At 47.9% G+C, this 14597-nt stretch overlaps 1 protein-coding gene across 1 annotated transcript in view; it reads right to left on the bottom strand.

The window, feature by feature from the left end:
- The window catches only part of LOC143482204 (NACHT, LRR and PYD domains-containing protein 3-like), a 63140-nt gene that overhangs the window by 9983 nt on the left and 38560 nt on the right, over positions 1-14597 (bottom strand). Inside the window, 5 exon segments of the mRNA XM_076980499.1 lie at positions 8281-8457; positions 8704-8880; positions 9434-9610; positions 9870-10046; positions 10198-10374. Of these exon segments, the coding sequence (XP_076836614.1) occupies positions 8281-8457; positions 8704-8880; positions 9434-9610; positions 9870-10046; positions 10198-10374 (885 nt within the window).

The following is a 14597-nucleotide window of genomic DNA, read 5'->3' on the forward strand; positions in this document are numbered from 1 at the left end:
GCACAAATGTCGCATCGGTTTACGAAGTCCTTCACATCCTTCTGGAGCTCAGGCCACCAGTACTTTCTCTGAAGCAGCTCCACGGTCCGCAGGATACCCGGATGCCCAGAGGTCGGGGCTGTGTGTACCCACTGCATCAACTCCTGACGGTGTGTAGTAGGCACATAGGTCTTACCCCGGGGACACTCGGCAGGAGCAGGTTCGTCACGGTGAGCAGTCCGGATCTGTGTATCCAGGTCCCACTGAACGGGAGCAACCACCATGGAGGCCGGGATGATCGCCTTGGGAGGCCCCGACGTGTCGCTTCCCTCATAGAGACGGGAGAGCGCGTCTGCCTTGGTGTTCTTCGATCCTGGCCTGAAAGTGATGACATAGTTAAAGCGAGTGAAAAAGAGAGCCCACCTCGCCTGTCGCGCGTTCAGCCGCTTCGCCGCCTTGATGTACTCGAGGTTCTTGTGGTCGGTCAGGATCAAAAAAGGGTGCGACGCCCCCTCCAACCAATGTCGCCACTCCTCCAACGCAGCCTTCACCGCCAACAACTCCTTGTTGCCCACATCGTAATTCCGCTCCGCCGAAGAGAGCTTACGTGAGAAGAAGGCACAGGGGTGGAGTTTCGGGGGCGACCCATGACGTTGCGACAGAACGGCCCCTACGCCGGTGTCCGAAGCATCCACCTCCACTACGAAAGGGAGCGCGGGGTCAGGGTGTTTCAGAATCGGAGCAGAACTGAACCTCCGCTTCAACTGCGAGAAGGCGCCCTCCGCTGCCTGAGTCCATGGCAGCTTTTTCGGAGCCCCCCTCAGCAAAGACGTGGGGGGCGCAGCAACCAGACTGTAATTGCGAATAAAACGCCTATAAAAATTGGCAAAACCCAAAAATCTCTGGAGTTCTTTAACCGACCGGGGCCGTGGCCAATCACGCACAGCTCCCACCTTGCCGGTGTCCATAGCCACCCCCTGACGACTAATGTAATAGCCCAAAAAGTGCACACCCGTAGTATGAAAGGCACATTTCTCCAGTTTGGCGTACAAGTGATTTTCTCTAAGGAGCTGCAACGCTGCTCTGACATGCATGACGTGGTCCTCTGGGGTTTCTGAATAAATCAGGATGTCATCAATATAGACTATAACACAGCGATTCAGCAATTCTCTGAAAACGTCATTCATGAAAGCTTGGAACACTGAGGGGGCGTTGGCCAAACCGTATGGCATAACTAGGTATTCGTAGTGTCCGTTTGTAGTGATAAACGCTGTTTTCCATTCGTCTCCCTCCTTTACACGTACAAGATTGTATGCGCTGCGCAAATCGAGCTTAGTAAACACAGTGGCCCGACGTAACTGCTCCACTGCAGCAGGCACCAAGGGGAGAGGATATGAGTTTTTTACCGTCACTGCGTTTAGACCGCGATAGTCTATACAGGGGCGTAACCCACCATCCTTCTTCTCCACAAAAAAGAAACCAGCCGCTGCAGGTGACACAGAGGGGCGAATGTAGCCCAGTTGTAACGCCTCTTCCACGTATTCTTTCATGGCTTTTGTCTCAGGGATCGATAACGGGTACGCCCGCCCTCTGGGGGGAATCGCACCGGGCATCAACTCAATAGCACAATCAGAGGGACGATGTGGGGGCAGAGTAGCAGCGTTAGTTTTACTAAAGACGTCGGAGAAGTCAGCATACTCAGGAGGGAGACTAACTGTAGTCTGGATGACAGGGCTTTCGATGTTAGTCGTTCTGACTGCTGTATGTAGGCAACACTCGTGACACTTTTTGCTCCATTTAACCAGTTCTCCTGACGACCATGAAATGGTGGGGTTATGTTGAGCTAACCAGGGGAACCCCAACACTACGGGATGTTCTGGGGAGTGTATGACGTGAAATGACACCGTCTCAGTATGTAACAGACCCACTCGCACGCTGACAGGAATGGTGCGTTCGGTGACTGCACCCGATCCGACAGGTTTGCCGTCGATCCCTTTGATATGGAGAGGAGTAGTACACGGAATCAGGGGAACAGACAGATGGGTCGCGAACTGATGGTCGATAAAATTTCCCGCTGCTCCCGAATCTACCAGGGCTGCAACAACAGGCGCAGAAACACCCCACATTACTTCTACAGGCAGAGTCATCTTACGTATGTCGTAGGGTAGGGAGATAACAGGACTCACCCTTCGAGCGGTCGCTCCGCCACTCAACGCGGGGCAGTTTGCTCTGAAATGACCTGATTCGCCACAGTATAAGCAGAGTCTGTCCTGGACGCGCCGTTGTCTTTCGGTCTGTGACAGGCGAGCGCGTCCCACTTCCATGGGTTCAGGCTGGGTAGACGAGGGGGATACTGGGGCTGTGGTGGCTACGGCAGAACTCCTCCGTGACCGAATCAGATTATCTAGCCTGATAGACAGGCGTATCAAATCGTCTAACGACAAGTTGTCGTCCTTACATGCTAGTTCAGCTCGGAGCGTGTCAGACAAACTCTGGCGATACACGGTAAGTAGGGCTTTTTCGTCCCAGCCGCTGGCTGCGGCGAGGGTGCGGAACTGCAGGGAGTGTTCTGTAGCAGACGACCGACCTTGGCGGAGGCGCAGAAGTTGTTCCCCTGGGTCACGACCTGTTTCTGAGTGGTCGAAGACTTCTTTGAACCTGAGTTCGAATGCAGCATAAGTCTGACCTGTAGTGGCCGTACCCCCAACTGCCGTAGCCCACTTGAGGGCTCTCCCAGTAAGCAGTGACATGACGAATGCGATCTTTGCGGCTTCAGAAGGAAAGGCTGTAGGCAACATGCTAAAATACAACGAGCATTGTAACAGAAACCCCTGACAGAGACCTGGGGACCCATCGTACTTATCGGGGATCGCTAGACGCACAGGGGCGGAGTGCCCCAGACTAGGGTCTGAAACAGGTGGTGAGGGAACAGGCGGTGGCGAGGGCTGAGGCGCAGCTGACTGGGCAGTAGTAAGGGAGAGACCTTGTAGCGTGCGAGACAAACCATCAACTGCGGATACCAGTTGGTTGAGTAGCTGTTCGTGGCTTCCCAGCATGCGTCCCTGGTTCATCACCGCGGCTTGGAGCGCTGGCAGTCCTGCTGGATCCAATGGCGGCGAAGTATTCTGTAACGGTGGCGTACCCGAAGGTAGTGAGGGATCCATACGCAGGTGGAATAACAGGAGTTTTAATCAAACACAAGGACTGAGCAGACCCCGTAGGGAAGGCAGGCAACAGTACAAAAAGGGCAAGGCAAAAAGGAGAGTCAAAAAACCAGGCAGAGAGTCAAAAAACCAGGACAGTCCAATAGCAACAGGCAGAGGTACAGAAGGGCTAGGCAAACAGGCGTAAGACAAGAGGGCAGAGCTAGGATCGGTAACCAGGAATGCAGACAGGAATGTAAATACGGCTTGGTAATGCTACACGGGGAGGCAATACTTCGCACTGGTCTGTGTGAGCAGAGTCCTTAAGTAGGGCGTGGATGAGTAGCCGATCAGGTTCAGGTGTGCGGATCAATATTCGGGTGATGGCGCCCTCTGGCGGTCACGGGCGTGATTGCCATTCCTGACACATGTGACACAAAATTATTTTTTGTGTAGACGTGTAGATTTTTTATCACTTCTTCATTGTGCCTTCTAATGCCAGTCCTGAACCTTCTTCTATTTGTTGAGCGATGCTTCCCCAGAAACCCCAGCCTCAAAGCATTGTCAAGATGGCTGCAGCTATATAGTGTCTTGGCCTATGTAATATTTATTATAGTGGTTAGGTTTAAATGTAAGAATATCAGAAATTCAGATCCCTTGTAGATATGCGTGAGCTGGATAGAGAAGAAAGGTCAAAGGTCTAGTGGGGTCTCCTTCCTGTCTCTGGTTTAGTCTAAATTATTGAGGACCTTTCCTGTTTCTGTTTAGTCCCATATCTATGGAGCTTTTTTAGTGTTACCAGAACCTGAACCTGGAATCATTATTACTTGAAAAAACAGTCTGTAAAATCCATTCAGGTATGCAAAAATTGAAGTAAAAATTCAGGTTCGGGTCGAAATTCAGGTTCGGGTTGAAATTCGGGTCGGTAATGCATCCAGGATACATCTGGCCAATCACAAAACATATCAGAGGTCATTGGGAGGCGCGTCTTTCTGCTAAAGAAAACAGTGCGGTCCCTGTTTGGCGTGTAAGTAGCATGTAAGCAGCACGAAAGTGACCACGAAAGTGGGCAGCACGGTGGCTTGGTGGTTAGCACGTTTGCCTCTCAGCACTGGGGTCTTGGGTTGAAGTCCCTATCTAAGTGGAGTTTCCATGTTCTCCCTGTGTTTGCGTGGGTTTCCTCCGGGGTCTCCGGTTTCCTCCCACAGTTCAAAAACATGGAGGTTAGGTAAATTGGCAAAATTCTCCCTGAGTGTGTGGCTATTTCTCTCTCTGTTCAATAAAAAAACAAGTTGTTGTCTGAGTGTGTGTGCTTGTGTGCCCAGTGGTGGATGGTGCTCTGCCACTAGGGTCTGTCCTCTCTCCCCTTCCTGCACCCCATTCAGTCCCCCAGGGGGCTGTGGATCCCGGTAGAGAGTACGCTGTGCGCAATTGGGTGCTTCTCGTCGTTGTCTGTGATGTAGCTGTGTTAACAATTGTAAAGCGCCTTGGGTATCCTGATAAGGTGCTATATAAATTGAAACATTCATTCATTCATTCACTGTGCCACCCAGAAATGGCACCTTGTGGCAGCTGCCACATAATCGTGGCACTTAGTGTGACCAGTGCTGCGTGACTGTGGCCTCCGTTGTCCAGAAACGCCACCTGCCTCTGCTGACAGACATCTAAATAGTCTTTTGGGTGACTCTGCGTATCGGCCACTCGCTTAAATCATCCCGACGAGCCCCGAATCGTCATTTGTTGAAATGAAGATGGTTCATAACTTTTGTTTAAAAATTATGTTGAGTGAAATATACTAGCCGACATCCAGCTAGACAGCTCTATATTACTAGTTCAGAATACTGTTTAGCAATAACGTTGAATTAAGATGATAGGAGGGTATGTGAATTTACAGTGGTAGACCGTTAACAACAGCACAAAATTTAAAGCGTTTATTATTATAGATGTATGGTTATCAGTAAATGTTCCTCCACGCCATCAGCGTAATTTTAACCTCTGCGAGCAAGTGGCATCGCATTTAGTATTTGTGCAATTTGTAGTTTATTTTGCTTTGTATTGGTTTCGATTGTTAGTCTAGATTGTCAGCCGTTGTTACGACCCCACTATGTCATGGGTCTAGGTCTGGGGTGTGGGGTAGTAGCATGTACGTATTGGACAAGATGGAATTAAATGAACAATGTAAAAACCAGACGGATATGTAAAATAACTCTTTACTGCAGAGTGGTAATAAGTAGAAGAGCCTTTTCTACGCAGCAAAACACTTAACAGACACGTACGTACAAAAATACACGATTAACCATAAACCAACCAACCAAGGAAAGGAGCAGTAGACGGCACCAAAGAAAAGAAACAAACAAAATATACTACACTAAGTTAACAAAGCAAGACTCACACCTTACTAACAGAAATAAAGAAATATATCTACTACTCTTTATATCTCAAATATACCTGCGTGGGTCTTATTATTTAATTATCTAATTATTTTAAATAAAATACACACTGGCTATACGAAGTTCACCTCTGACCACGACTTTGCAGTATTACAGCAGTATTATGTCTAAATATCTAGTTAGGACAAAACTCAATTTTGTGCTCAATGAACTAAGTTAAAATCACTGTAACTCCGGAATATCATCTGTAGCGTTTTTATGCGTGTGCAAACGAAGGGACTCAGAATTCGGCACAACACGTTCGTTTGGAAAACATTCTCTGTCATGCCTGCTGCTTGCATGTGTTAAATGAAAATGAGCACTTTCTTCACTTAACTTTCTGTTCCACCCCTGACGGCTAAAGAAACATCTGCAGAAAAGCCACACCTCATTATAAGTCGCATGGTTCAAAGAGTGAGGGAATAAGTAGCAGTTTATAATCTGGAAAATACGGGTAGCAATCGCGGAGGCTCCGCTGTGGCGGGTCGAGGTCGTTCCGCTCTTCAGCTCTGTTTGCAGGGTTCATCCACCTTTACAAGGTGGAATTCAAGCACATGTACGAAACTTTCAAGGTCCATTTTCAATATTGTCCAGCACCTTCAGCTTAATTAAGTTAAGCACGTAGTCGGCTGTAACTGCACCAGCCTCAATTTGTCCAATTAGACTGTTTATTTCCTCTTTTATTCTGTCGTGAAAAGACATTTCTGCTGCTTTCAAGTCCAACTATGAGCGATTGCTTCTGACTGGAGTCTAAGCCCCGCCCCAAATTCAGGCGAGCGTTCCTATTGGACAGTGATTAGATTTCATTCTGGCACGAATACAGCTTCGCAGAGACACACAGTGGAATACAATGACGTTCAGTCGATTGCATTTCAAGGTGGCTTTTGGCACGAATTTAGCGTTTCTTTCTTTAAATACAAATCCACAAACACTGGAGCTTTTACTTTTCATTGTGGCATGTTTTCATCACATCAGTGTTTAAATCAATCTCGTGATCATTACATTTAAAGGAGACATTTATGTCAGAAATACCGTACGGTGAAAAGCAATACCTCGGTGCCGTGATTACATTTTGAGCTGTATTATATTCAATTCTGGCACAAATTCAGCGTTTTGGTTTTGAATGGTAATTCTTGTGTATTGTTTTTCAATAAAGAGATAAAGTGCATTGAAACGCATTTCATTGCGGCACGTATTCTGCATGTTTGTATGGAAAAGCAATGCATTTTGTGGATTGCATTTTCATTTTTGCCTAGTAGCGATTACATTTCGAATTGGCACTGTTCCCTCACCATAGTTTATATTTCATGTTCGGACAGCCTGCCTAATATGACCCCGCCTGTTATTACGACTCTGCCTATGGAATTTCATTTAATAAATCTCGCTCTCCTCAGTGTTTGTGTCCGCCTTCATGCTCTGCTTCATGCAGATCTTTACAAATTAATTTTTCACTAGTAAAAATGTTATTTCTACTAGTAAAAATTTTATTTTTACTAGTAAGAATTTAATTATTACATGAACAAATTATATTTTTTGATATCAATAATACAATTTTTACTACTGAAAATTAGATTTCTTACTAGTAAAAATTTAATTCCTACTGGTAATAATTTTATTTTTACATATAAACATTTAAATTCCAGCAAGGCAGTGATGGAGGCTTGAGTGGTGGTTTCCAGACAGCTTGCTACAAATAGTAAAATCAAAAGCTCTGCTGTCTTAAGGGTCAAAAATTACCTGCCACCACATTTAACTGAAGAGACTGCATTTAACCCCATATTGATATTTTTTCAACATGACATTTGATTATTTTTCCTACAGTGTTTCCTCTTTGTTAATATTTCCATGAAAGGTGTACAACTCCAGGGTCATTTTTTATCAAATCACTTACATTTCTCAAAACCCACAAAATCTCATACTCAGGCACACACACACTTACACACACACACACACTCACACACACACACACACACACACACACACACACACACACACACACAGAGAGTCTTGTGACAGTTCACATTAAAATAAACTAGTTCAAAGTTCAGTTCATACTAATGAAAATGAACTACCAGTAATTCATGTTAATAGTAAATTTTTTAAAACACTGCAGATCGCTCACAATGTAACCCAGTACAAGCCTGTTCATGTCTTGGGAACGAAGGCAGCAGATGTTTACAAAACGCTGTGAGCTTCATTTGGGTGAATGAATAGGAATAAAAGTTAAAATGGCTTGCTATGAAAACAAACTGTCATGATAGGCGACCCTGTAGCACATGGGAGATGCCCACTCAGCACCACACCTCCACCACGTCACTCCCTCACTTCCAGTCACTGTATGACACACCCCTCATCAATCACAATCACCTGTTTCTCATTTAACCCTTATAATGTTAACAAGTCCGCCGTTCAGTGCCGCGTATTCATGGAGCCTGTCCACCTTGAGAGAGTGTGCTGAATGCCCTGAACACTTCTTCCAAGGACTTTACCTCGTTATTTTGTATTTAGTGATCGCGCTGAATGCCTTTTGGTGCTCCCTTTGAAAAATGTTAAAACACTATAGAAAATATATGGTATGATTCACTTTTTCTCTCCTAACGTGGACAATTTCTTTATCGCACTACACCAACATTTTATAAACGTTACCAGTCCTCTTTGCTGCACTGAACCACTAATCACTTGCTAATAAAGGTACAGTAAGATAGCAACTCAGTAACTCAGTAACTAACTGTAGTTTCTCCAGTGTACAGTGTGGATCTTCCAGTAGAGCAGAGAGCTGCTTCACTCCTGAGTCTCCTGGTTTATTGTTGTTCAGATTCAGCTCTCTCAGGTGTGATGAGGGGTTTGACCTCAGAGCTGAACACAGAGCAGCACAGCCTTCCTCTGTAATACTGCAGTCAGACAGCCTGCAGAGAGCAGGTGAAAAACTTAGCTCAACACAAATGGACTAGCATACACATGCCATACACAAAATGTCACTTCCACTTATGCACACACTCACTAACATTAAAACACAAAGTTGAAATGAAGTGTCACCACTTCACTAAAAAAGAAGATAAAAAGAAAGGGTGTGTGTGAGAGAGACAGAGAAGAAATTGGATATAAACTGTGTGCATGTGTGTGTGTGTATAAATTACTACTATGTAACTCACTGTAGTTTCTCCAGTGTACAGTGTGGATCCTCCAGTAGAGCAGAGAGCTGCTTCACTCCTGAGTCTCCTGGTTTATTGTAGTTCAGATTCAGCTCTCTCAGGTGTGATGAGGGGTTTGACATCAGAGTTGAACACAGAGCAGCACAGCCTTCCTCTGTAATACTGCAGTAAGACAAACTATAGAGAAAAGAAAAACTCCTCACACTTACAGATCAACATACACATTGTGTGTTTATAAAAGATTAAGTTAAAGTGTGTGTGTGTGTACAAATAGAGAGAATGAGTGAGTGAATGTGTGTGTGTGTGTGTGTGTAACTCGCATGCACAAAGATCTCTCTCCCACACACACACACACACACACACACACACACACACACACTACCACATACACACAATAATACTAACCAATATGCATGTTTTGGTGTACTGGAAAACAACCATACAGTGTAAGTAAGTGAACACAGGCATTGTGTGTGTATTCACGAGAGATATGCAGTGGGGTGTGTGTGTGTGTGTGTGTGTGTGTGTGTGTGTGTGTGCATACAGAGATAATTATCAATAAATTCTGTGTATGGGAATACTATTAAATGCACTGATAGTTCATGTTTCAGAGAAAAAAGGGGGATACTGACCATGTGTGTATGTGTGAATGAGTGGAAATTGTCACTATGCATTAGTGGGGAATATTGACTATGTGTATGCATGAAGAGCCAGTAAGTCAGTAACTCACTGTAGTTTCTCCAGTGTACAGTGTGGATCCTCCAGTAGAGCACAGAGCTGCTTCACTCCTGAGTTTCCTGGATTATTGTATTTCATATTCAGCTCTCTCAGGTGTGATGAGGGGTTTGACCTCAGAGCTGAAAACAGAGCAGCACAGCCTTCCTCTGTAATACTGCAGTTAGACAGACTATAGAGAGAAGGAGAAAAAATTCTTCACACTTACATCTCAACACACACATGCGAACACAACACTGTGTGTTCATGAGATACATGCAGTAATGTGCGTTTGTATATAGGGAGTATTATCAAGAAAGTGTGTGTATGTGAATCTAATCAAAACAGTTATGATGAGTGTCTGAGAGAAAAAGGCAGGGAGGGAGGAGATACATACTCTGTGTGTTTGCAAGTGTATGTGTGTGTAAAGAGATAATAAGTCAGTAACTCACCCTAATATTTCCAGTTTACAGTGTGGATCCTCCAGTAGAGCAGAGAGTTGCTTCAATCCTGTGTCTCCTGGTTTATTGTGGTTCAGATTCAGCTCTCTCAGGTATGATGAGGAGTTTGACCTCAGAGCTGAACACAGAGCAGTACAGCCTTCCTCTGTAACACTGCAGTAAGACAGACTGTAGAGAGAAGGAGAAAAAAATCTTCACACTTACAGCTCAACACACACTCACACAAACACTGACTGTGTGTGTGTGTGCGTTTGTGTGCATGTCAGAAAGGGTAATATTGACACTGTGTGTGTAAATAGCGAGTAAGTCAGTAACTCACTCTAGTTTCACCAGTTTACAGTGTGTATCCTCCAGTAGAGCAGTGAGCTGCTTCACTCCTGAGTCTCCTGGTTTATTTTCATTCAGATTCAGCTCTCTCAGGTGTGATGAGGGATTTGACCTCAGAGCTGAACACAGAGCAGCACAGCCTTCCTCTGTAATACTGCAGTTAGACAAACTGTAGAGAGAAGGTGAAAAACTCAGCTCAACACAAAGGCGAGTATGTGTGTGTAAAGAGATAATAAGACATGAACCCTACTTCATTCTGTGGAGCTCCTCACACTGTGACACTGTGGTGTGTCGTCGTGTGGGCGCCTCCCCTGTGATCAGAGACCGGTCTACCGTGACAGAACGAATATAGCCTCAAAGGTGCCTTCACGCCGTCTTGAAAATATAATACCCAAGATTGTTGACCCTGACCAAACGGGCTTCATTCCAGGTAGACAATCGTTTTACAATATGCGACGCTTGCTCAACATACTCCACTCTCCTCAGATATCCCAGCACCTGGAAGTCATACCTTCTTTGGATGCTGAGAAAGCCTTCAACCAGGTCGAATATCGAACTATTTGCAGGCAATGTTAGATAAATTTGGGTTCAGTCCATCTTTCCTTACATGTATAAAAATTTAGTATTCCTCTCCAACGGCTAGTGTTCGTACGAATGCAATTAGATCAGAATATTTTCCACTCCATAGATGGACCCATCAGGGTTGTAGTCCTTCCCGATTTTTATTTGACCTTGCAATCGAACCACTGGCTGTAGCACTGAGAAATCAGCAGGACATAGTAGGTGTCAATAGAAACCAAACAATACATAAAGTATCACTGTATGCCGATCTTTTATGGTTTTTATCTGACCCACTAGAACCTATCCCCAAGCTCATAGATACATTACAACAATTTGGAAGACTATCAGGCTACAATTAAATTTTTTAAATAGTTTACTTTTCCCCATAAATCAACAAGCAGCATCCATCGACTACAGTTGTCACGTAGGGCTACGCCCCCCTCTCTTGGCTGTCACTCCGGTGTCTCTTTCCCCATGTCTGTGTTGTTCCTTGCCCGTTAGCTCTGCCTGGCTTGTCTGTTGCCCCGGTTTCTGTCTATCTGCCACGCCCGTGTCATGATTGTTTTCAGCTGTGTCTCGTTTTAGTCTGTCACGCCCAGCTCCGCCCTCCTCCCTTGTCCCGCCTTGTTTCCCTGTTAAATTAGTTAAATTCCTGCGTTTGCGTCATGCCTGCCCGTCGAAATCGTTACAGAATGACCGACCCTAGTAATGCAACGCAGCAGGTGAATCTTTCCCGGGACTATTTGTGTGTACACCGCGGCAGTGGTAACCAGTTACAACGGAGGTTAGAGACCCTACAGTCATTCCTAGATAAAGATTCTCGTGGTAACCCCATCTCCTTGCCTTCCCTTGCCCGTTGCCCTGACGTGTACAGTGGCTTATATTCATCCGCCGACCATTTTATTCGCCAATGTAACACGTACATTCGGTTGCTCACCTGTCCCTCTCCACCGGAGTATGTCTTGGTTTTGTTTATCAGATCCTTACTAACCGACAAGGCACTTGAGTGGGCAGATATAATCTTAACGACTCGAGGAGAGGAAGCCTGGTCTGTAGAGGGGTTTGGCACCCTGATGCGTCTTCGGTTTGCATCGGGTGTACTCCAGTTCGTCTCACCCCAAGGACCGAATTGTAATGCAGCGGTGCTCCCCAAGGAAAAGTTTGGTGTGGGCTGTGCCCTGATGCACTGCCCCCTCGTGGCCAAGGTATTTGATCCCATCCACCATGTGAGGGGTATCAGTGGCCTGAGGCCCACACCCTCGAAGGTCTCCAAGGCAGCATACCAGGCCCAGGTCTCCACGCCCGCCTGCCCGGCCCAGGTCTCCACGCCCGCCTGCCCGGCCCAGGTCTCCACACCGCAGCCAAGCAGTCTGGCGGCTCCTGATGATGTCTGCCCGGCTGCTCCGCCCCCGGACGACGACGTCTGCCCGGCCGCTCCGCCCCCGGACGAAGACGTCTGCCCGGCTGCTCCGCCCCCGGACGACGACGTCTGCCCGGCTGCTCCGCCCCCTGACGACGACGTCTGCCCGGCTGCTCCGCCCCCTGGCGACGACGTCTGCCCGGCTGCTCCGCCCCCTGCAGACGACGCCGTCTCTGCGTCTCCGGCTCCTGCAGACGACGCCGTCTCTGCGTCTGCGGCTCCTGCAGACGACGCCGTCTCTGCGTCTCCGGCTCCTGCAGACAACACTGGCCCTGCGTTCCTGCCTGCTCCAGGTGAGACCTGCCCGGTGTCTCCTACTCCAGACGACGCCTGCCCGGCGTCCCCGACCGCTCCAGACGACGCCTGCCCGGCGTCCCCGGCCCCAGACGACGCCTGCCCGGCGTCCCCGGCCCCAGACGACGCCTGCCCGGCGTCCCCGGCCCCAGACGACGCCTGCCCGGCGTCCCCTGCATCCCCGGCTCCTGATGACGCCGTCCCGGCCTCCCCAGCTCCTCTGCCTTCTGACAACGTCTCACTGGTGGTCCTGCCTGTGGCTACGCCGCTTGTGACCATCTCACGGACCCAGTCTCCTCCAGCCGTCTCCTCGCCGGCCTCAATGCCCCTGAACGCCTCCTCACTGGCCCCAATGCTTTCCCTAGACAATGCCCAGAGAGGGTTACCTACAGCTCCTGGCCCTGCAACCCCGAGGGAGTTGTCCACGGCCCATCCGCCGGACCTACCTGTCCCCGTGGATCTTCCTCCGGCTCTGCCAGCTCTTACGGACAATCCTCGGTCTGCACAGGCCCCCACAATGACTGCCTTGCCCGCATGTGGGTCTGGGACTGATTCGGTGCCTGTTTTGTGTAATGCTACTCCCTGTGTTGGTCCTGTTCTGCGCTTACCTATGTTCCCTTTGTTGCCCTGTCCCGTTCCTGGTTTCCTGTTGGTGCCTGTCCCTGTGTGCGTTTTTGTTCGTGTCCACGTGCCCGTCCCTGTGTCTGTCTTTGGAGGCTTTCTCCAGGTCCCTGTGCCTGTATCTGTCCCCCAGGTCATCACCCACTTTCCCGTCCCTGTCTCCGTCATCCTCCACCTATTTGCCTCTGTGTCCCAGTCTCCCCAAGTGTCCAGTCCTGTGCCCTCGGCCCCGTCCTGTCCGGTCCCCTCGGTTCCGCCTCCTGTACCTGTCCCCGGTCCTGTCCCATCTTGTCCTGTTCCCGTGTCCCTGCCGATTCCTGGTCCTCCCTTGGGTTTGGCCCGTAGTTCCTTGCCCCTGTCCTGCCCTGTGCCTGTTGCCCCTACCTCGCCCCTTGGTTCCCCTCGGCGGCCCGCTTATTGTGTCTCTGGTGTCTGTTCTCCCCTCCCTGTTTTGGCGTGCCCCGGAGTTGCACGCCTTGAGGGGGGGCTCTGTCACACCCAGCTCCGCCCTCCTCCCTTGTCCCGCCTTGTTTCCCTGTTGCCTTAGTCCTTTCTGTCTGTCACACCCACGTCTTTAGTATTTCCACCTGTGTCTCGTTTCTCCTCCTTGTTTTCTGTGTATTTAGGTTCCCCTGCCCCATTCCTCCTTGTCGGTCATTGTTTGTATATTCTCCAGGTCTCTTTGCTTCTTTGCCTTGCTCTCCCTCCTGTTGCTACTTTATGTTTCGTGTGCTTTGCAGTCCCGGTTGTTTCGTTCCTTGGTGGTATGTTTTCTGTGTGTTTTAGCTCCTTTGTTTCTCTGTGTTCAAGCATTGTGTTCCGCTATTTCTTGTCTAGTTAATGCCCTAGTTCCTGTCTTGGTTTGTGTTTTACATTGTAGCCTGCTCATGTCCTTAGCTCTGTAGCCCTCCTTGTTACGTATGTGTGCACTGGGTTCGTTTTCCATTGTTTATCTAATGTAGTATTGGTTCTTGTTAAGTATTCCCCGTATGAGTGTTGTCTGGTTGGCTATGGTTTGGTTCCTTCTGTTTTGCGTTTCTGGTTCTCTCCCTGGGCTCTGTGTATTGTAGGTAGTTTGGTCATCTTTTGGAATAAATTAGTTAAATTCCTGCGTTTGCGTCATGCCTGCCCGTCGAAATCGTTACATAGTCCCTGTGTATTCCTAGCCCATTGTCGGATATACGTGGTTTGTTCTTGTTGTTCTCCTGCGCTTCTAGTGACCTTGTGCTCTCTGTTATATCGTGAACGGTTGTGAGTTTTGTTTCTTGTACAGTCGCGTCCGTCTGTCTAGTGTTCTTCCCATTGCCTTGTGTTCTCCGTGTGTTGCCATGCCTGTTTATCTGTTATTCGGATTGCCCCCCCGTTATGACCTGTGACTGCTTCGATGACTACGATGATGGAATTCCCTATAATAAATCTCGCTCTTCTCAGTGTTTGTGTCCGTCCCCTCGCTCTGCAGCGCGTGACGCGCTACAACAGTAAATTCCCTTTTAAAC

The sequence above is a fragment of the Brachyhypopomus gauderio genome, chromosome 18 (genome assembly GCF_052324685.1).
Source record: "Brachyhypopomus gauderio isolate BG-103 chromosome 18, BGAUD_0.2, whole genome shotgun sequence".
NCBI classification, from domain to species: Eukaryota; Metazoa; Chordata; class Actinopteri; order Gymnotiformes; family Hypopomidae; genus Brachyhypopomus; species Brachyhypopomus gauderio.